The sequence below is a fragment of the Cherax quadricarinatus genome, unplaced genomic scaffold (assembly GCF_038502225.1).
Source record: "Cherax quadricarinatus isolate ZL_2023a unplaced genomic scaffold, ASM3850222v1 Contig5, whole genome shotgun sequence".
NCBI classification, from domain to species: Eukaryota; Metazoa; Arthropoda; class Malacostraca; order Decapoda; family Parastacidae; genus Cherax; species Cherax quadricarinatus.
This window is the reverse complement of record NW_027195031.1, coordinates 104,075-126,045: the sequence shown is the minus strand read 5'-3', so window position 1 is coordinate 126,045 and position 21,971 is coordinate 104,075. Positions and strand designations below refer to the sequence as shown.

General features: G+C 41.4%; 1 protein-coding gene across 1 annotated transcript in view; it reads right to left on the bottom strand.

Moving 5' to 3' along the window:
- Positions 1-2,313, bottom strand: part of LOC128693510 (post-GPI attachment to proteins factor 2) — a 38,495-nt gene extending 36,182 nt beyond the window's left edge. The window contains exons 1-2 of the mRNA XM_053783221.2: positions 2,191-2,313; positions 564-729 (exon numbers count right to left, since the gene is read on the bottom strand). Coding sequence (XP_053639196.1) covers positions 564-710 — 147 coding nt within the window. The 5' untranslated portion in view covers positions 711-729; positions 2,191-2,313. The remainder of the gene's footprint in view (positions 1-563; positions 730-2,190) is intronic.
- Between the last annotated feature and the right edge of the window lie 19,658 nt (positions 2,314-21,971).

Genomic DNA, 21,971 nt, shown 5'->3' with positions numbered 1-21,971 from the left:
TTTATGTTTACTTGAATACTCAGCATCATTGTATTTCCTCTTATCACTAATATTTGCATGTAAAAGGGGTACCAGTACTTTATATAATGAATAAAAAAATTTCAATTATGTATGTACCGCATAACTTCACTGTTCGGAGTCTGGAGCTGGTCCGGCACATACCAGCTGTCCAGTATCAGTGTGTAATGCAATTAAATCAATTCACATTATTAAATTTTTTAAATTTATAAACTACATTATGTCAAAACCTGTATTGTTCAAAACCATACTATGGAAGGTATTACTGTACTTTCTATAACCATTGACTTTTCCATGTAAGAAATAAATAATGTAAACTAATGTTAGTGACATAAATATACGTTTTTGGATATCTATTATTAAATTATTATTATTATTATTATGATAATCTACACATTAAAAATTATAAATACTATGTCACAAACTAAAGTGTTTTAAATGTGAGTTTTACATGGATTAACCACATACTGAAAGAACTGCCAAAAAGAAATCTTTCTCCTAAATAGTTTTTACAGAATTATGAAAGCACAGAAAAGGATACTTACACCACAGTGGGTAGCAGTAGATAGATCAAAGTTGAACCGTAAAGACAGATATATACAAAGAAAGAAAGCTCCAAGGGGCAAGGAGACAGTAACTACTGCCACGCGAGCAAGAGAGAGGCGCACAACAACTGCGTCCGACTCCGACATTGTCTCTCCAGTAAAACTTCTGCAAGGAAAAAATTTTTGGTCAACTTGCGTCAAAAAGTTAAAACAACATTTATACCCGAATGTCCCGTAGCTCAATTACTAGTGCATACAGCTCACACAGTGAGGTCCATGGTTCGATCCCTGGTACAGCTGGAAAACATGAGGACATGTTTCCATAAGATACCTGCTGTCCCTGTTCACTCATCAGTAAAATAGGTACCTGGGTGTTAGTGGACTGGTGTGGGTTGCATCCTGGGACAAAACTGACCTACTTTGCCCAAAATGCTCTGCATAACAAGCAGCTTTTGATATAGTAGTATGTCATAGATGTCAGCTAGGCCTGTATACTTTGTATATGTAGAAATAAAGATACAGTGGATCCCCACTTTACGATCAGCTCCCAATGCGACCAATTATGTAAGTGTATTTATGTAAGTGCATGTGTACGTGTATGTTTGGGGGTCTGAAATGGACTAATCTAATTCACAATATTCCTTATGGGAACAAATTCGTTCAGTAATGGCACCTGAACATACTTCTGGAATGAAATAATATCGTAATGCGGGGGTCCACTATTTATTTCATTATTAAGAATGAAGTCCTTCAGCTACTTCCTTAAGTATAATTTAAGAAAGTTTTAAATGTTACAAAATACACTGTAGTGACACTAATATCACAATACTATCTGGCTTTGTTATATTAGTAGAAATTACTATTAATAAACTTTTATTTAGGTTTCATATAAAGTTTTATAAAATTATGTAAAAATTTAACCTGGGATAATTCAGTAAGTCAAACTATAAAATTTATTTCCATTGCAATCCTTATTACCTTCCCTAGAGCACTAAATCCATAGGGGTCATATATTATCCAGGGAATGAGAGACAGTGAGCTTTGATCCAAGGGAATACAGGCTCAGTTCCTTGGATCAAGAGCTCTTCAATGCCACTAAGGAATCTCCCTCGAGGATTCTCAAGATAAAAACATTTTAAGCAGTTTATTAACATAAACTGTAATGAAACTTGCATTCTGCATCTAACAATTAGTTAATAGTTAGATATTACAATGATTCCAATGGATATAAGACACTCTGACTTTTTGAGTCATTCTAAGTAATTTACACGAATATGTAATGTAATTATCCAAAATTTAGTCAACTGTAACTAAATAACCTCACTTGATGTATGTTAAATACTTAAATGTCAAAGATCACCTCATTCAATACCACTTTTTTCAAGGTTTTAGTTACCACCCGCGTATAGTGACCTCCGAGATGATTGTAAAACAACTTACACTGTATAAGTTGAGCAACATCCCTCAAACCTGACTAGTAAATAAAATCACATAGATTTAGCCCATTTTAACCACAAAACACACTGCCCTCCCAGGGCTCGAACCCCAGCAGTATTAAACCTTCACCACCAGCCCCTGACAACCATCAAAATTAACATTACAACCCCCCAAAAAAAATTCTGCCCACCTTGTTCACTCATGAGATCCCAAGGAGGAGTGAGGAGAGCACATATATTGCCATGGCACAGGGGTATAATAGACGTGCTGGGTATCATAAGTGCATCAGCTGGCACCTTTCACAACACTGACATACCCACCCAGACACCCACTACACTCAACCCTCACATTTAAAATATAATACATAGATGGCGCTGACGTGCAAGCTCATCTGTGTATCATTGAACAAGTGCCATGGTGAGGTTGGTAAGTAATGAGAGATGAGAGAGAGATGAGATTTCGTTCGGATTTTTAACCCCGGAGGGTTAGCCACCCAGGATAACCCAAGAAAGTCAGTGCGTCATCGAGGACTGTCTAACTTATTTCCATTGGGGTCCTCAATCTTGTCCCCCAGGATGCGACCCACAACAGTCGACTAACACCCAGGTACCTATTTGCTGCTAGGTGAACAGGACAACAGGTGTAAGGAAACGTGTCGAAATGTTTCCACCCGCCGGGAATCGAACCCGGGCCCTCCGTGTGTGAAGCGGGAGCTTTAGCCACCAGGCCACCGGGCCACCGTGTATAGGTACGTTTATTCAGGTATACTAGGTATACATAAATACATACATAGCAGCACATGTGTAGATTACCCAGGATAACCCAAAAAGTCAGAAAAAGTGATGTATTTTTATTGGGGTCCTTGACCTCATACTTGGAGGGTGTTTGGGGGGTCAACGCCCCGGCGGCCCAGTCCTTGATCAGACCTTGTTGTGGATCAGAGCCTGATCAACCAGGCTGTTATAATTATCATACATAGTGTAAATTACCTAGGATAACCAAGAAAGGTCAGAGAAAGTGACTTATTTCTATTGGGGTCCTTGAACCCATACCTGGGTTCAAGGACCAGGGGTTAACGCCCCCCCCCCCGAGGCCTGGTCCATGACCAGGCCTCGTGATGGATCAGAGCCTGATCAAACAAACTGTACAATTATCATATATAGTGTAAATTTCCTAGGATAACCCAAAAATAAGTCAAAGTGACTTAAATTATTTAATAAGTAAATTAATAAGTAGATAAATAAGTTTATAAGTAGATAATTAAGTTAATAAGTAGGTAAATTAAAAAGTAGTTTAGTAACTAATAAGGAAGTTTATTTAGGTACAAGTACATATATGTACAATTATCATATATAGTGTAAATTACCTAAGATAGCCCAGAAAAATCAGAGTGACTTATTTCCATTAGGATCCTTATAATATCTATATATATAAAACCTAGACGTAAGTTACAATATAAATCAATCATGATTATAACCTTAATAATTAAAACAGCTAAGTAAGTCAATTGTAGGAAAATTAGTTACAATAAAAGGATATACAACAGACAAAATAAAATGAGTTATTTAAATGAACAATAGAGAGGATCAGCTTACAATAATAAGTACACCAGTGTTAACTAATAAATAAATAACTGACCACCTACTGTAGGCACTACAAAACTGTGTTTACTTTCCCTAGTAGGTTATTAAGTGTGTAAGTTAATAAGTTGATAAGTAATAAGTAAGGGAATAAGTAGGTTAGTAAGTTAATAACTAGATATGTAAGTTAGTAATAAATAATTTAATAAGTAATAAGTAAATACGTAGATGTTTAAAAAAAAAATAGGTTAATATGTTGATAATTGACAAGTAGGTCAGTATATTAATAGATGGATAAGTAAGTTAATAAATAGGTTAATAATTTAATACATAGGTTAGTAAATTAATAAGTATAACAGCTCTTAGCCTGTAAAATTTATTTGTGTAAAAAGGTAAGTTAATGCGTATATAAGTAGGTTAACTTAGGTTTGGTTGGGTAAGGTTCGTCAGGAAACAGGGCAAGTGCTTCCTGACGCGGTGGCCTGGTGGCTAAAGCTCCCGCTTCACACACGGAGGGCCCGGGTTCGATTCCCGGCGGGTGGAAACATTTCGACACGTTTCCTTACACCTGTTGTCCTGTTCACCTAGCAGCAAATAGGTACCTGGGTGTTAGTCGACTGGTGTGGGTCGCATCCTGGGGGACAAGATTAAGGACCCCAATGGAAATAAGTTAGACAGTCCTCGATGACGCACTGACTTTCTTGGGTTATCCTGGGTGGCTAACCCCCCGGGGTTAAAAATCCGAACGAAATATTATCTTATCTTATGATGACCCACAGCTGGAGTTTTTGGTCATCTGACTGAGGCCTTCCACTGGCTTACCAGTCCACGGCGTATGTTGTGTGAACCTTGCTCTCAAAAGTCTAATAAGCTCAAAACTGGGTGGATAAAGGAGAGGAAACATGTATTCTCCAACATTAACAAAAAATGTGAACAAATTGTTGCCAGTTATGTCAGGCGAAGAAATTGGGAAACTGAGAAGTTTGAAATACTGACTTTGATAAGATAATCTGAGTTCATCTGATTGTTTTCTAACTTTTAAGCTGATAAAATGATAATGCAACTTCTGAGCTAATTCTTAGTTTTTATGTTATGGGATATTGATATCTGAGATAACTACAGAATGCCTCTTCAGCTTGCCTTGAAACTTGTTAAGCTGCCCTCTCCAAGAGGCAAATTCAAATTTGTGTTAGACTTTTCATGTCCCAAGTTGTCAATATTTATTAAAATGGGATACCTGGAGTATACCTGGAGAGGGTTTCTGGGGGTCAACGCCCCCACGGCCCGGTCTGAGACCAGGCCTCGTGGTGGATCAGGGTCTGATCAACCAGGCTGTTACTGCTGGCAGCACGCAAGCTGACGTACGAACCACAGCCCGGTTGGTCAAGTGGAATCAAAGTCTGATCAACCAGGCTGTTACTGATGGCCGCACGTAAGCTGACGTATGAATCACAGCCTGGCTGGTCAGGCATTGACCTAGGTGCCTGTCCAGTGCATATTGATTCCCATGTGATAACTAGTGAATGTCTCTTCTTTTTCACTTAAGGTCTTCAGTGCTAATATTTAACTGCATTTCAAACTTATGCCACAGTCTGCACTATGCTTTTCACGTGCATTGAGGTAGAGGGGGCTGAGGTTATACAATATAGGGGACACCTTTCTCGGTGTCGACCACAATACATCTAGTTTTGAGTTGGTTTATGATGGGTTTTCTTAGCAGTGGCAAAGAACGTAACCTTGCCACTGCTATAGAATAAACCCACATAACCCCCTAATATTCGACATTTTAAAGAATAAATTATTGATTTAAATGTCCAGTATTAAGGGGTTATGTGGGTTTTGTGGAATAAATTATTCATCAATTCAGACTATGACCTGAATTCAAAGTTTATTAAAGATATATGTAGCTCTGAGTGCATAAACACTGTTGGTAGGTCAAGTCACAGTTCCTGGCCCCGGTGTGTGTGTGTGTGTACTCACCTAGTTGAGGTTGCGGGGGTCGAGTCCAAGCTCCTGGCCCCGCCTCTTCACTCTTCACACTGTGTGTGTGTGTGTGTGTGTGTGTGTGTGTGTGTTTGTGTGTGTGTGTGTGTGTGTGTGTGTGTGTGTGTGTGTGTGTGTGTGTGTGTGTGTGTGTGTGTGTGTGTGTGTGTGTGTGTGTGTGTGTGTGTGTGTGTGTGTGTGTGTGTGTGTCCTACAGGCATTTTATGATACGAATTGAAAGTTTCTCTTATTGGTATACTTTGCATAGAGGAAAAAATCCTGGAGTTTTGTATACATAACCTAAATTCACGTTTTAATTAATTAAAACACATGCTTTTGATTAATAAAATCAATTCATTCTTAAAAAATATGTAAAAGCTTGTTAATCAATAAATAATTTAATAAATGTTGCATTTCGTTCCACTTGCAATACTGACTGCTGATGTTTACGAAATTTCTTCTAGTGATCTGTTAAGAATTTTTATAGAAATAGAAGGGGATTTCTCCACTGGCGTTGGTAGAATGCAAATGTCTCGCTCTACCAAATGCTTTGAGTATCAATGTTGAATTTTCTCTATTTCCTGCTCCTGGGATGTTTGTCCTTTATACATTGCTCGCGCCTGGACAATGGCTCAGCTTCTTCTAGGTCCGGGGAAAGCCTGTTGCTGTTGACTCAGATGTTAATTTATTCATTTCTTTGCAAGTAATACATTGAGATTATGTATTTACAATAATGGGTTGCAGTGCAAGGAGAGCCTATATTATGCCTAGGCATTATGGGCCGACTTAGTTTAATGGCTTACTGACTACTTAACACTAAAGAAATTTATCATAGTTGTACAGTAGGCCTATTAATTATAGGTGAATCTAATTTATATAAACAAGGATATATTCATATATTCAAAAATGCTTTTTATGAAACATGATTCAAGAGTAGTTTCCAGTAGTTTCCAGTAGTTTCCAGTAGTTTCCAGTAGTTTCCAGTAGTTTCCAGTAGTTTACAGTAGTTTCCAGTAGTTTCCAGTAGTTTCCAGTAGTTTCCAGTAGTTTACAGTAGTTTCCAGTAGTTTCCAGTAGTTTACAGTAGTTTACAGTAGTTTCCAGTAGTTTACAGTAGTTTACAGTAGTTTCCAGTAGTTTCCAGTAGTTTACAGTAGTTTACAGTAGTTTCCAGTAGTTTCCAGTAGTTTACAGTAGTTTCCAGTAGTTTCCAGTAGTTTACAGTAGTTTCCAGTAGTTTCCAGTAGTTTACAGTAGTTTCCAGTAGTTTCCAGTAGTTTCCAGTAGTTTACAGTAGTTTACAGTAGTTTACAGTAGTTTCCAGTAGTTTCCAGTAGTTTCCAGTAGTTTACAGTAGTTTACAGTAGTTTACAGTAGTTTACAGTAGTTTCCAGTAGTTTCCAGTAGTTTCCAGTAGTTTACAGTAGTTTCCAGTAGTTTACAGTAGTTTCCAGTAGTTTCCAGTAGTTTACAGTAGTTTACAGCATGAGACTGCTACAATTTGGTGAAGGGCAATACTGCTTTTGGTAGGTATGTATACTTTTATGTGGTAATTTGTCAATATATGAACTTGGTCATCTAGTCTAGAAGTTTTAAGATTTAGGTAATTGGTGGATTTATTGATAGTGTTAAATATTGAGTAATTACTATTTAATCTAGGGTGATTAAGTGGCTTTTGAGAAGAGTCTTAAATTGATTTTCAGACCGGGTTAAGAACATAAGAAAGAAGGAACACTGCAATAGGCCTACTGACCCATGCGGAGCAGGTCCATGTCCCCCCCCCCGGATTAGCCCAATGACCCACCCACCCCGGATTAGCCCAATGACCCACCCACCCCGGATTAGCCCAATGACCCACCCACCCCGGATTAGCCCAATGACCCACCCACCCCGGATTAGCCCAATGACCCACCCAGGCAGCTACGGTGAAAAGCTCTGTTCCACAAGGCACAGTACTAGCTCCCATCTTGTTCCTCATCCTCATATCCGACATAGACAAGGATGTCAGCCACAGCACCGTGTCTTCCTTTGCAGATGACACCCGAATCTGCATGACAGTGTCTTCCATTGCAGACACTGCAAGGCTCCAGGCGGACATCAACCAAATCTTTCAGTGGGCTGCAGAAAACAATATGAAGTTCAACGATGAGAAATTTCAATTACTCAGATATGGTAAGCATGAGGAAATTAAATCTTCATCAGAGTACAAAACAAATTCTGGCCACGAAATAGAGCGAAACACCAACGTCAAAGACCTGGGAGTGATTATGTCGGAGGATCTCACCTTCAAGGACCATAACATTGTATCAATCGCATCTGCTAGAAAAATGACAGGATGGATAATGAGAACCTTCAAAACTAGGGAGGCCAAGCCCATGATGACACTCTTCAGGTCACTTGTTCTATCTAGGCTGGAATATTGCTGCACTCTAACAGCACCTTTCAAGGCAGGTGAAATTGCCGACCTAGAAAATGTACAGAGAACTTTCACGGCGCGCATAACGGAGATAAAACACCTCAATTACTGGGAGCGCTTGAGGTTTCTAAACCTGTATTCCCTGGAACGCAGGAGGGAGAGATACATGATTATATACACCTGGAAAATCCTAGAGGGACTAGTACCGAACTTGCACACGAAAATCACTCACTACGAAAGCAAAAGACTTGGCAGACGATGCACCATCCCCCCAATGAAAAGCAGGGGTGTCACTAGCACGTTAAGAGACCATACAATAAGTGTCAGGGGCCCGAGACTGTTCAACTGCCTCCCAGCACACATAAGGGGGATTACCAACAGACCCCTGGCAGTCTTCAAGCTGGCACTGGACAAGCACCTAAAGTCAGTTCCTGATCAGCCGGGCTGTGGCTCGTACGTTGGTTTGCGTGCAGCCAGCAGCAACAGCCTGGTTGATCAGGCGCTGATCCACCAGGAGGCCTGGTCACAGACCGGGCCGCGGGGGCGTTGACCCCCGAAACTCTCTCCAGGTAAACTCCAGTCTGGTCACCTCCACTCAAGGAAGGAGCACGGCACCAGATCCAGCATCACAAGCTAGTTAGGTCCAACTCACACCCACCCAAACCCACTCATGTAATGAATTCCAAATTTTGGGGCCCTTTATGTGCATAGAGTTTTTACAAATAATAATAATAATAATAATAATAATAATAATAATAATAATAATAATAATAATAATAATAATATCTTTATTTCTACAAGTACATGTACAAGGTGTACAGGCCTAGCTGACATCAATAGCATACTACTACACTGGAAGCCGCTTGTTATGCAAAGCATTTCGGGCAAAATAGATCAATTTTGTCCCAGCATACGAACCACACCAGTAGACTAACACCCAGGTACCCATTATTACTGATGGGTGAACATGGACTACCGGTGTAAAAAAAAAAACACGCCCAGTGTTTCCACCCTTTTGCCGGGAATCAAACCCGGACCCTCACAGTGTGAAGCGAGAGCTTTGCCACCAATGAAAAACAGGGATGCCACTAGCACGATAAGAGACAGCACAGTAAGTGTCAGGGGCCCAAGACTGTTCAACTCCCTCCCAGCATACATAAGGGGGATTACCAATAGACCCCTGACTGACTTCAAGAAAGCACTGGACAGGCACCTAAAGTCAGTACCTGACCAGCCGGGCTGTGGCTCGTACGTCGGGTTGCGTGCGGCCAACAGTAGCAGCCTGTGCAAGAAAGGTATAAAATACCGACAATATGAAAGTTAAGACACATGTGCAACATCTGGATATCTTTATTGTAGACGTTTCGCCATCATGTGGCTTCCAGTCCCTTCCACTGACGCCTATATAAACGCCAGTCTTCTTGCCTTTGCTCCAGATTCTCCTCCACCACGATGCTGTGAACACTAACTCCAAGGCCGAGGGACTGATTACCTCATCTTTTGTATATAGTTCTACTGTCTTCCTATTATGTCCTAGAATCTGTATTGATAAAGCCACTGGATGGCGAAACGTCTACAATAAAGATATCCAGATGTTGCACATGTGTCTTAACTTTCAGTAGCAGCCTGGTTGATCAGACCCTGATCTACCATAAGGCCTGGTCACAAACCGGGCCGCTGGGGCGTTGACCCCCGAAACCCTCTCTACGTATACTCCAGGTATACTAGGCCACGGGGCATAGTATCTGGTTTTGCCGGAGTTTTGGAATAGAGAGGGAAAGGAAATTGTTAGTTAATTATCGACATATCAGCTATAATAAGGCACTACTACTACTACTACTACTGCTACTACTACTACTACTACTACTACTACTACTACTACTACTACTACTAATAATAATAATAATAATAATAATAATAATAATTTAATAATGAAGCATTGAACAGCGCCTCGGCGGCGGTGGATCACTGACCGCTGGTCATTTGTCACTGTTCGCTGGTCCCTGGTTGCAGGTCACTGGTCACCAGTCACTGGTCGCTAGTCACTAGTAACTGGTATCACCACATCATCACCAACAACCATGAACAGCTCAGATTTGGGCAATATAGTCCCTGGAGTTATGGATTAATAAAGCCAAAACTTTGGTGGCCCTCAAAATCTCAACAGCAAAAATAACAGCAGGCTTCATGGCTGACCAGACTTCTGGTCAGCCTTCGTCGGCTGTGGAATAAGTAAGTTTATTCAGGTATACGCAAATACAGTTACATAGATTATCATGCATAGTAGTATATGTGTAGAGAACCTAGGATAATCCCAAAAAGTCAGAGTGACTTATTTCCATTGGAAGTTTTCGCCAGAGAATCAGTGACAAATTTCCACGGTCTCTCTGGGACGTTTGTCCTCATATTACTTTGCCCGCTGGGCACAATACAGTAGGGATCGACTTTCATCGGCTCAATTTTACTGCTCTCCGGATATTTCTTTCACAGTTTTGGTCGGAAGACGGTTGCTAAACTCAGATTAGGTGTGGGCGTCCCTCACTGCTAAGGCTTGGTGAAGGAGGGTTCACTTGGTCTATTTGGGAAATTTTAATATGTTCCTATTTACACTAGGACTCCTTTTCTATTTTCTTTTATCGCTCAGCTTTAGGCAATATCTCTTCTCCGTATGTCGAAAAGCAGGGCTCGATACACCGTAAGACGTTAGTGGACCGTACAAAGCCAACAAGTAGAAAAGCTGACCGGACATTTGCAGCAGTCTTCATCTAGTGTGGATGTCTCACTTTTGCCTGATAATCAGTGACAAGTTTCTATCATTCTTCCTGGCACGCTTGTCGTCATCTTACTTTGCTTGCTGGGCATGTTACAGTAGGGGCACCTTTCATTGGCTCAATTTTAGCCAGCTACATTTTTTCAGCTCTGTGGATAATTCTTCAACGGTTTTGTTGGAAAGCCGATTTCCGAACTCAGACCGGTCACAGACCGGGCCTCAGGGGCGTTGACCCCCGGAACTATCTCCAGGTATGCTCTTGAGGATGTGGGCGTCCTTCTCTGCTGGGGTTTCACGAGGGGGTCCACCTGGTCTAATTGAAAACTTCTAGTTTCTGTTACTATTTACATAGCTACTTAAAAAAAAAAACCATACCACGGGTGGGGATAGAACCCGCGATCAGAGAGTCTCAAAACTCCAGACCCTCGCGTCTGTAAAAACTTGCATTTGTGGTCACAGTGGTGCCTATGCTAACCTTCATATGGTGTAGAAATATACCTAGTTGGACGAATCTTATTGTGGCTAGCGACGGTCTGGAGTTTTGAGACTCTGATCGCAGGTTCTATCCCCACCCGTGGTATGGTTTGTTTGCAATCATGTCATTACGATTTCGTGAGTCATCGCTACTTTTGTTCCCTTTTCTTTCATCATCCAGCTGAACATATCAAAGCCAATCCTAGCATGAGCCAGTTGAGGAAGAGACATAGAAGGTTCCTAATGAATAAAGCTACAAAGGAGGAAAGTGATTTCCTGTAGAGTTAACATTCATATACCTGTTATTGCAAATTAATTTCTCTATTTACTTTTCATGTAAATAACTGAGTTCACTCCTATTGTACCTATTTTTATTATAACATTTTTACACAGTTGATTGATTTCATTTTTTAATTTCTTTTTATGTTGTACAAGGATAATATAGTTTACATGTAAAAACAATATTGTTGGACACAAAAGAAAGCCTCTAGTATGTAATGCATTTCAGGCGAACTAATTTTGATGCTTAAATGCTGCTTAAGAATTAGACATAGACTAATATGTAGGAATTTTATGCAGGCGAGTACTATTGTATGAAGAATGAGACAGGCAGCTCAATGGACAATGGTAAAACTTTTAAAAGTATGACTTACATCAAAATGGTTCAGTGATCTGTTTTGTTGAGAGGTTGAATAGAGATGTAAAGTAAAAGGACACAAGTGCAACTAATGTGACATTTTATTGTGGCAACGTTTCGCTCTCCAGGAGCTTTGTCAAGCCGTTACCTAACAATCTGTCGGTATTTTATACCATTTTAATGTTCATTCTGTCAGACACTGCAACACAAGAGTATCTTGGTACAGACCATCAACTTCGACCAAGCCGTTACTTGTCAAGCTCCTGGAGAGCGAAACGTTGCCACAATAAAATGTCACATTAGTTGCACTTCTCTCTTGAACACTATGTGCTTAATTGTCCACTTATTGAGGAATACAGAGACAGACAGTATAATAACCTATGTGACATGTCAAGATATCTTATTAATGAAAATAAGATACCAGATATACTAAGCAAATTTCCTAAGTTTGCTTGTAACAGATAAGTGAACTATAGATATGTAGATATAAATCCATATGTATTCCTGATAATAAATTAGACACATGTGCAACTGAGAGTAAGACACATGTGCAACATCTGGGTATCTTTATTGTAGACGTTTCGCCATCCAGTGGCTTTATCAATACAAATTCTAGGACATAACTTGAAGACAGTAGAACTATGTACAGAAGATGAGGTAATCAGTCCCTCAACCTAGGAGTAGGTGCGAACAGCACCATAGTCGTGGAGATAAAGCCACTGGATGGCGAAACGTCTACAATAAAGATACCCAGATGTTGCACATGTGTCTTACTCTCATCTTGTCGGTATTATATACCATTTCGTACACAACATGTGCAACTCTTGGGTATCTTTATTGAGGAAACGTTTCGCCACACAGTGGCTTCATCAGTCCATACGTAGGAGAAACTTGAAGAACAGGAGAAGAATGAGGTAATCAGTCCACTGATTGAACATCAAAATGGTATAAAATACCGACAGATTGTTAGGTAAGACACATATGCAACAGTTAGGTATCTTTATTTCGAAACGTTTCGCCTACACAGTAGGCTTCTTCAGTCGAGTACAGAAAAGTTGATAGAAGCAGAAGATACTTGAAGACGATGTAATCAGTCCATCACCCTTAAAGTTTGAGGTGGTCAGTCCCTCAGTCTGGAGAAGAGCATTGTTCCATTGTCTGAAACAATATGAAGTTGAAGTGACAGGATGGAGCCTTTTATAGTGCCAGGAGGTGAGACGTAGGTTGATTTGGGAGGGCAGGTCCCTCTCAAACCCAGCCGTTCTCACTAGTAGAGTTTGTCGAAGTTGATGGTCTGTACCAAGATACCCTTGTGTTGCAGTGTCTGACAGAATGAACATTAAAATGGTATAAAATACCGACAGATTGTTAGGTAAGACACATATGCAACATGAAAGTTAAGACACATGTGCAACATCTGGATATCTTTATTGTAGACGTTTCGCCATCCAGTGGCTTTATCAATACAGATTCTAGGACATAATAGGAAGACAGTAGAACTATATACAAAAGATGAGGTAATCAGTCCCTCGGCCTTGGAGTTAGTGTTCACAGCATCGTGGTGGAGGAGAGTCTGGAGCAAAGGCAAGAAGACGCGTTTATATAGGCGTCAGTGGAAGGGACGGACAGCAGACGAGGGCAGTCACTGGTAGGCGGGATTCCCCAGTGGAAGTAGGTCCTTCCCAAAGAGATGGGTTAGTTGCAGCAGCCGTGAAGAAGGTCTTGTAGATGTCCTCTGAACCAAGCTTCCATGATGTTGCAGTGTCTGACAAGTTGTGCAAGAAAGGTATAAAATACCGACAATATGAAAGTTAAGACACAAGTGCAACATCTGGATATCTTTATTGTAGACGTTTCGCCATCCAGTGGCTTTATCAATACAGATTCTAGGACATAATAGGAAGACAGTAGAACTATATACAAAAGATGAGGTAATCAGTCCCTCGGCCTTGGAGTTAGTGTTCACAGCATCGTTGTGGAGGAGAGTCTGGAGCAAAGGCAAGAAGACTGGCGTTTATATAAGCGTCAGTGGAAGGGACGGGCAGCAGACGAGGGCAGTCACTGGTAGGCGGGATTCCCCAGTGGAAGTAGGTCCTTCCCAAAGAGATGGGTTAGTTGCAGCAGCCGTGAAGAAGGTCTTGTAGATGTCCTCTGAACCAAGATTCCATGATGTTGCAGTGTCTGACAAGTTGTGCAAGAAAGGTATAAAATACCGACAATATGAAAGTTAAGACACATGTGCAACATCTGGATATCTTTATTGTAGACGTTTCGCCATCCAGTGGCTTTATCAATACAGATTCTAGGACATAATAGGAAGACAGTAGAACTATATACAAAAGATGAGGTAATCAGTCCCTCGGCCTTGGAGTTAGTGTTCACAGCATCGTTGTGGAGGAGAGTCTGGAGCAAAGGCAAGAAGACTGGGGAATCCCGCCTACCAGTGACTGCCCTCGTCTGCTGCCCGTCCCTTCCACTGACGCTTATATAAACGCCAGTCTTCTTGCCCTTGCTCCAGACTCTCCTCCACAACGATGCTGTGAACACTAACTCCAAGGCCGAGGGACTGATTACCTCATCTTTTGTATATAGTTCTACTGTCTTCCTATTATGTCCTAGAATCTGTATTGATAAAGCCACTGGATGGCGAAACGTCTACAATAAAGATATCCAGATGTTGCACATGTGTCTTAACTTTCATATTGTCGGTATTTTATACCTTTCTTGCACAACTTGTCAGACACTGCAACATCATGGAATCTTGGTTCAGAGGACATCTACAAGACCTTCTTCACGGCTGCTGCAACTAACCCATCTCTTTGGGAAGGACCTACTTCCACTGGGGAATCCCGCCTACCAGTGACTGCCCTCATCTGCTGCCCGTCCCTTCCACTGACGCTTATATAAACGCCAGTCTTCTTGCCTTTGCTCCAGACTCTCCTCCACAACGATGCTGTGAACACTAACTCCAAGGCCGAGGGACTGATTACCTCATCTTTTGTATATAGTTCTACTGTCTTCCTATTATGTCCTAGAATCTGTATTGATAAAGCCACTGGATGGCGAAACGTCTACAATAAAGATATCCAGATGTTGCACATGTGTCTTAACTTTCATATTGTCGGTATTTTATACCTTTCTTGAACAACATATGCAACAGTTAGGTATCTTTATTTCGAAACGTTTCGCCTACACACTAGGCTTCTTCAGTCGAGTACAGAAAAGTTGATAGAAGCAGAAGATACTTGAAGACGATGTAATCAGTAAATCACCCTTAAAGTTTGAGGTGGTCAGTCCCTCAGTCTGGAGAAGAGCATTGTTCCATTGTCTGAAACAATATGAAGTTGAAGTGACAGGATGGAGCCTTTTATAGTGCCAGGAGGTGAGACGTAGGTTGATTTGGGAGGGCAGGTCCCTCTCAAACCCAGCCGTTCTCACTAGTAGAGTTTGTCGAAGTTGATGGTCTGTACCAAGATACCCTTGTGTTGCAGTGTCTGACAGAATGAACATCAAAATGGTATAAAATACCGACAGATTGTTAGGTAAGACACATATGCAACAGTTAGGTATCTGTACTCGACTGAAGAAGCCTACTGTGTAGGCGAAACGTTTCGAAATAAAGATACCTAACTGTTGCATATGTGTCTTACCTAACAATCTGTCGGTATTTTATACCATTTTGATGTTCATTCTGTCAGACACTGCAACACAAGGGTATCTTGGTACAGACCATCAACTTCGACAAACTCTACTAGTGAGAACGGCTGGGTTTGAGAGGGACCTGCCCTCCCAAATCAACCTACGTCTCACCTCCTGGCACTATAAAAGGCTCCATCCTGTCACTTCAACTTGTCTCAAGTTTGTCTATCTGTCTGTCACTGAGCCTCTTCCAGTACAGATTCAGCGCAGGGACGTCTAACTGGGCATGGAGAGACTCGCTTGTGGCGAAGTCCTCCCATCTGACATCAAGCACCCAGCGCAGCGCCTTGTTCTGGACACGCTGCAGTTTAAGTTTGTTTTTGCTGCAAGAGAGAGGGCTAGAGGAGAGTAAGTTATCAGAGGACGTATTAGGGATTTGTAGAGGTGTAGTTTGGTGCGTTGAGAGGCATGTTTCAGCTTGTAGAGGCCCGCAAGGGCCTTACTAGCTATTGCATGCCTTGAGTGAATGTGTCCGTGTAAACGAAGAAGGTAGTCAAGATTAACGCCAAGGACAGTGACAGATTGTGTGATAGGGAAGTAAGTGCGGGTGTCAGCTGTTCTGAGTTCGACAGGTAATGGAGGATCACGTTTCCTGTAGTTAAAATACGTAATGCTGGATTTTGCTGCATTGGTTTTGATCCTCCATTTTTGTTCCCAGATGGCTATCCTGTCAACCTCATTTTGTGTTTTGTGTGTGAGTGTATCTATATTGGCATGAGTGATAAGTTGTGTAATGTCGTCTGCATAGGCTAGTGTGATGGAGTTGTGGTATATAGGTGTTGGAATGTCGTTAGTGTATAAAATGTAGAGGGTAGGGGAAAGGACAGATCCCTGGGGTGAAGTAGTCAGAGTAACAGCCTGGACCTCTCTCCTTGACGAAGACATTCGCAGACCCACAAACCAACACAACCTTTTCTACTCCTTGCATGATCCTGCTCCTAACCCTACTTACAAATAACCTTGGATCCGCTGACAGGTACCTTCTAAGACAGGTACCATTCTCTGACCCACGTTCGCCTTAGCTTTTTTGGGTTAAGACATGACTCAGTTCTGCACTCCTCTCTAGCTCTAAAGGTCGCAACTCCCTTACTCCCAGCTCACCCCACCGGAGTCCCAACAGAAGAACCGGAATTTCTCTTTTCAATATCTGTCCCACGATCGCCTTTGCTGCTGGGTTAAGCCCTGGCTCTATTTCTACGACTAAGAACACTCCTCTCCAGCACTATTCTTCGTCTGTCCCGTCTTCCCCGCTCATCCCATTTGGGATCTTACCTGAACTTTCGTTCGTTCGTTCGTTACTTCAACTTCATATTGTTTCAGACAATGGAACAATGCTCTTCTCCAGACTGAGGGACTGACCACCTCAAACTTTAAGGGTGATGGACTGATTACATCGTCTTCAAGTATCTTCTGCTTCTATCAACTTTTCTGTACTCGACTGAAGAAGCCTACTGTGTAGGCGAAACGTTTCGAAATAAAGATACCTAACTGTTGCATATGTGTCTTACCTAACAGTCCACTGATTACCTGTTCTTCAAGTTTCTCCTACGTATGGACTGATGAAGCCACTGTGTGGCGAAACGTTTCCTCAATAAAGATACCCAAGAGTTGCACATGTGTCTAATTTATCAACATGTCGGTTCTCTGAACCATTCATCTACAAATATGTATTCCTGTTAACCCTTTGGGGCCTAGTTTCTAGTATCCATATGCTCTTGCGCTACCGTCCACAGAATGGATATGGGGTGCACAATAAACTAGCCACTTCGGTGGCAAAATCTAAAAATCTGTCCTTTTACTTTACATATTGTCGGTAATTCTACCAACTTTATTGAATAGAGATGGTGAATATACAACAAGTTACTTAGTTACAGTAGAAATATAATGAAACAAGGTAGGTAATTAGTTTTCTATATACAAATAGCCCACACTTAGGAGAGAGAAGCTGATGCCGACGTCTCGGTCCGACTTGGACCATTTACAGAGCACACTGTGACTTGATGAAAATGAATGGTATAAAATACCGACACAATGGAAACATAAACACATGCAGTTTAATGTGATCCTTTATTGACAATGTTTCACCCACACAGTGGGCTTTTTCAAGTCACACACAGATCTACCTGGGGTGGAAGGTACGGGAGTATTTATAGTCATGTTCAGAATGTTGAGGTCAGGTGGAGAATGCTGCATCTGATGATCTACCGGGTGGGGTTATAGAGTCTTGGGTAGCTTGGCAGGGGTATTGGACAAGTTGTGAGTAGACCTTCCTTGATGTTCTCCTCTGCAAAACTGACCATGAACTACGTTTTAAAGTCTATCGAAAACCAACCAACCAAAACGATCTTGTGAAAGTTAAGACACATGTGCAACATCTGGATATCTTTATTGTAGACGTTTCGCCATCCAGTGGCTTTATCAATACAGATTCTAGGACATAATAGGAAGACAGTAGAACTAAAATCTGTATTGATAAAGCCACTGGATGGGGAAACGTCTACAATAAAGATATCCAGATGTTGCACATGTGTCTTAACTTTCACATTGTCGGTATTTTATACCTTTCTTGCACAAAACGATCTTCTCCACTTCTACTCTCACCACGACACCAAAACTAAACGTGGTGTAATTATAGGGTTCTTCCTGCGTGCACTCAGAATCTGCAGCAATGAGTTCCTTGAGGAAGAATGCACTATAATTGAACAAGTATTTTCTAAACTCCACTATCCTCGTCACTTCATCAGAGACTGCAGACGGCGGACATTAACATCTTCAACACACCCAATCTGTCGGTATTTTATACCATTTTAATGTTCACACCCAGAGAAGACATTGCCGAGAAGAGATACATAGTCCTCCCCATCAACTCCATTGCCAAACATGTTTCCAACATCTTTTCCAATACATCATTCCAAGTATCTACCTCCACAACCACGACCATCAAGGACATCACCAGTAGTAGACAGGACAAGCTTCCATCCTCTGCAGGGGTATACATAATCCCTTGTGAAAGTTAAGACACATGTGCAACATCTGGATATCTTTATTGTAGTAGACGTTTCGCCATCCAGTGGCTTTATCAATACAGATTCTAGGACATAATAGGAAGACAGTAGAACTATATACAAAAGATGAGGTAATCAGTCCCTCGGCCTTGGAGTTAGTGTTCACAGCATCGTGGTGGAGGAGAGTCTGGAGCAAAGGCAAGAAGACTGGCGCTTTTTATAGGCGTCAGTGAATGGGACGGGCAGCAGACGAGGGCAGTCACTGGTAGGCGGGATTCCCCAGTGGAAGTAGGTCCTTCCCAAAGAGATGGGTTAGTTGCAGCAGCCGTGAAGAAGGTCTTGTAGATGTCCTCTGAACCAAGATTCCATGATGTTGCAGTGTCTGACAAGTTGTGCAAGAAAGGTATAAAATACCGACAATATGAAAGTTAAGACACATGTGCAACATCTGGATATCTTTATTGTAGTAGACGTTTCGCCATCCAGTGGCTTTATCAATACAGATTCTAGGACATAATAGGAAGACAGTAGAACTATATACAAAAGATGAGGTAATCAGTCCCTCGGCCTTGGAGTTAGTGTTCACAGCATCGTGGTGGAGGAGAGTCTGGAGCAAAGGCAAGAAGACTGGCGCTTTTTATAGGCGTCAGTGAATGGGACGGGCAGCAGACGAGGGCAGTCACTGGTAGGCGGGATTCCCCAGTGGAAGTAGGTCCTTCCCAAAGAGATGGGTTAGTTGCAGCAGCCGTGAAGAAGGTCTTGTAGATGTCCTCTGAACCAAGATTCCATGATGTTGCAGTGTCTGACAAGTTGTGCAAGAAAGGTATAAAATACCGACAATATGAAAGTTAAGACACATGTGCAACATCTGGATATCTTTATTGTAGTAGACGTTTCGCCATCCAGTGGCTTTATCGGTATTTTATACCTTTCTTGCACAACTTGTCAGACACTGCAACATCATGGAATCTTGGTTCAGAGGACATCTACAAGACCTTCTTCACGGCTGCTGCAACTAACCCATCTCTTTGGGAAGGACCTACTTCCACTGGGGAATCCCGCCTACCAGTGACTGCCCTCGTCTGCTGCCCGTCCCATTCACTGACGCCTATAAAAAGCGCCAGTCTTCTTGCCTTTGCTCCAGACTCTCCTCCACCACGATGCTGTGAACACTAACTCCAAGGCCGAGGGACTGATTACCTCATCTTTTGTATATAGTTCTACTGTCTTCCTATTATGTCCTAGAATCTGTATTGATAAAGCCACTGGATGGCGAAACGTCTACTACAATAAAGATATCCAGATGTTGCACATGTGTCTTAACTTTCATATTGTCGGTATTTTATACCTTTCTTGCACAACTTGTCAGACACTGCAACATCATGGAATCTTGGTTCAGAGGACATCTACAAGACCTTCTTCACGGCTGCTGCAACTAACCCATCTCTTTGGGAAGGACCTACTTCCACTGGGGAATCCCGCCTACCAGTGACTGCCCTCGTCTGCTGCCCGTCCCATTCACTGACGCCTATAAAAAGCGCCAGTCTTCTTGCCTTTGCTCCAGACTCTCCTCCACCACGATGCTGTGAACACTAACTCCAAGGCCGAGGGACTGATTACCTCATCTTTTGTATATAGTTCTACTGTCTTCCTATTATGTCCTAGAATCTGTATTGATAAAGCCACTGGATGGCGAAACGTCTACTACAATAAAGATATCCAGATGTTGCACATGTGTCTTAACTTTCATATTGTCGGTATTTTATACCTTTCTTGCACATAATCCCTTGTAATGACTGCAACAAATTATGTGGGCGAAACATCAAGAGACCTCCAAACACGTATTTCAGAACACCAATATGCAAGCAGGACTGACGATACAAGGAATGCCTGTGTACAACATCGCAATTCACACAACCATTTAATTAACTACAGAAACTCAAGACTTATCGCCACAGAAGACAACACTCAATACCGAAGAATCCTGGAATCATCGCTTATCTCTATAACCAACAATTTCAACCAGAACAACGGCTTCTATAACATAGCTGAACCACTCGCCAAGAAACTTCTTCATCGCTATCCCACATAAGAACATAGAACACTGCAGAAGGTCTACTCACAACTTGTCCAATACCCCTGCCAAGCTACCCAAGACTCTATAACCCCACCCGGTAGATCATCAGATGCAGCATTCTCCACCTGACCTCAACATTCTGAACATGACTATAAATACTCCCGTACCTTCCACCCCAGGTAGATCTGTGTGTGACTTGAAAAAGCCCACTGTGTGGGTGAAACTTTGTCAATAAAGGATCACATTAAACTGCATATGTGTTTATGTTTCCACTGTGACTTGCAAATGGTTTAAGTCGGACAGAAACGTCGTCACAAGATTCTCTCTCCTATCTGGGGTTATGTGTATTGTTCCAATCACGGTATTGTGCCTTTTTGTTCATTAATTTTCTATGGGAGTTGGATGAAGACTGGAAGAAGAAGAACAGAGACAGAACTAGATGAGCTGGTGTTGACATGTCTTACAATAATAATAATAATAATAATAATAATAATAATAATAATAATAATAATAATAATAATAACTTCATTTCTACAAGTACATGTACTAGGTATACAGACCATAGCTGACATCAATGACATACTACTATATAGAAAGCCCCTTGTTATGCAGAGTATTTTCCGCAAATTAGGTCAATTTTGTCCCAGGATGCGACCCACACCAGTTGACTAACACCCAGGCACCCATTTTATACACTGATGGTTGAACATAGACAACCAGTGTAAGGAAACACGCCCAATGTTTCAACCCTCGCCGGGAATCGAACCCGGACCCTTAGGGAGATGAGGTGCTTTTTTTTTTTACAATAGCTCTGCATAGATTGACATACATGGGACCTGTCGATGATTCAGGCAATGAATTCCAGATCTTAGGGACTTTTATGCGCATTGAGTTTTTACATCTTATAGGATCATATAACTAAGCTTTAAATAATAAATATTATAAGGACCCAATAGAAATAAGTCACTTGGTTTGACTTTTTTTTTGCTAATCCTAGTTAATTTACACACATGTTACTCTGTATGATGATTGTAATCACCTAATTTTGTGTAACTAATGTATACCTGTACCTAAATACCGAAAACTCTGCATAATCAAGGGCTTTCTATATAGTATGTCAGTGATGTCAGCTACGGTCTGTACAAGTTGTATCATGCCCTTGTAGAAACAAAGATTATTATTATTATTATTACTTGCTTGCTTGCTTGTTTGCTTTCATGCTTGTTTACTTGCATGCTTGCTTACTCGTTTGTTTGCTTACTTTTTCGCTTGCTTACTTGTTTGCTTGCTTATTTGTTTGCTTGCTTACTTTCTCGCTTGCTTGTTTGCT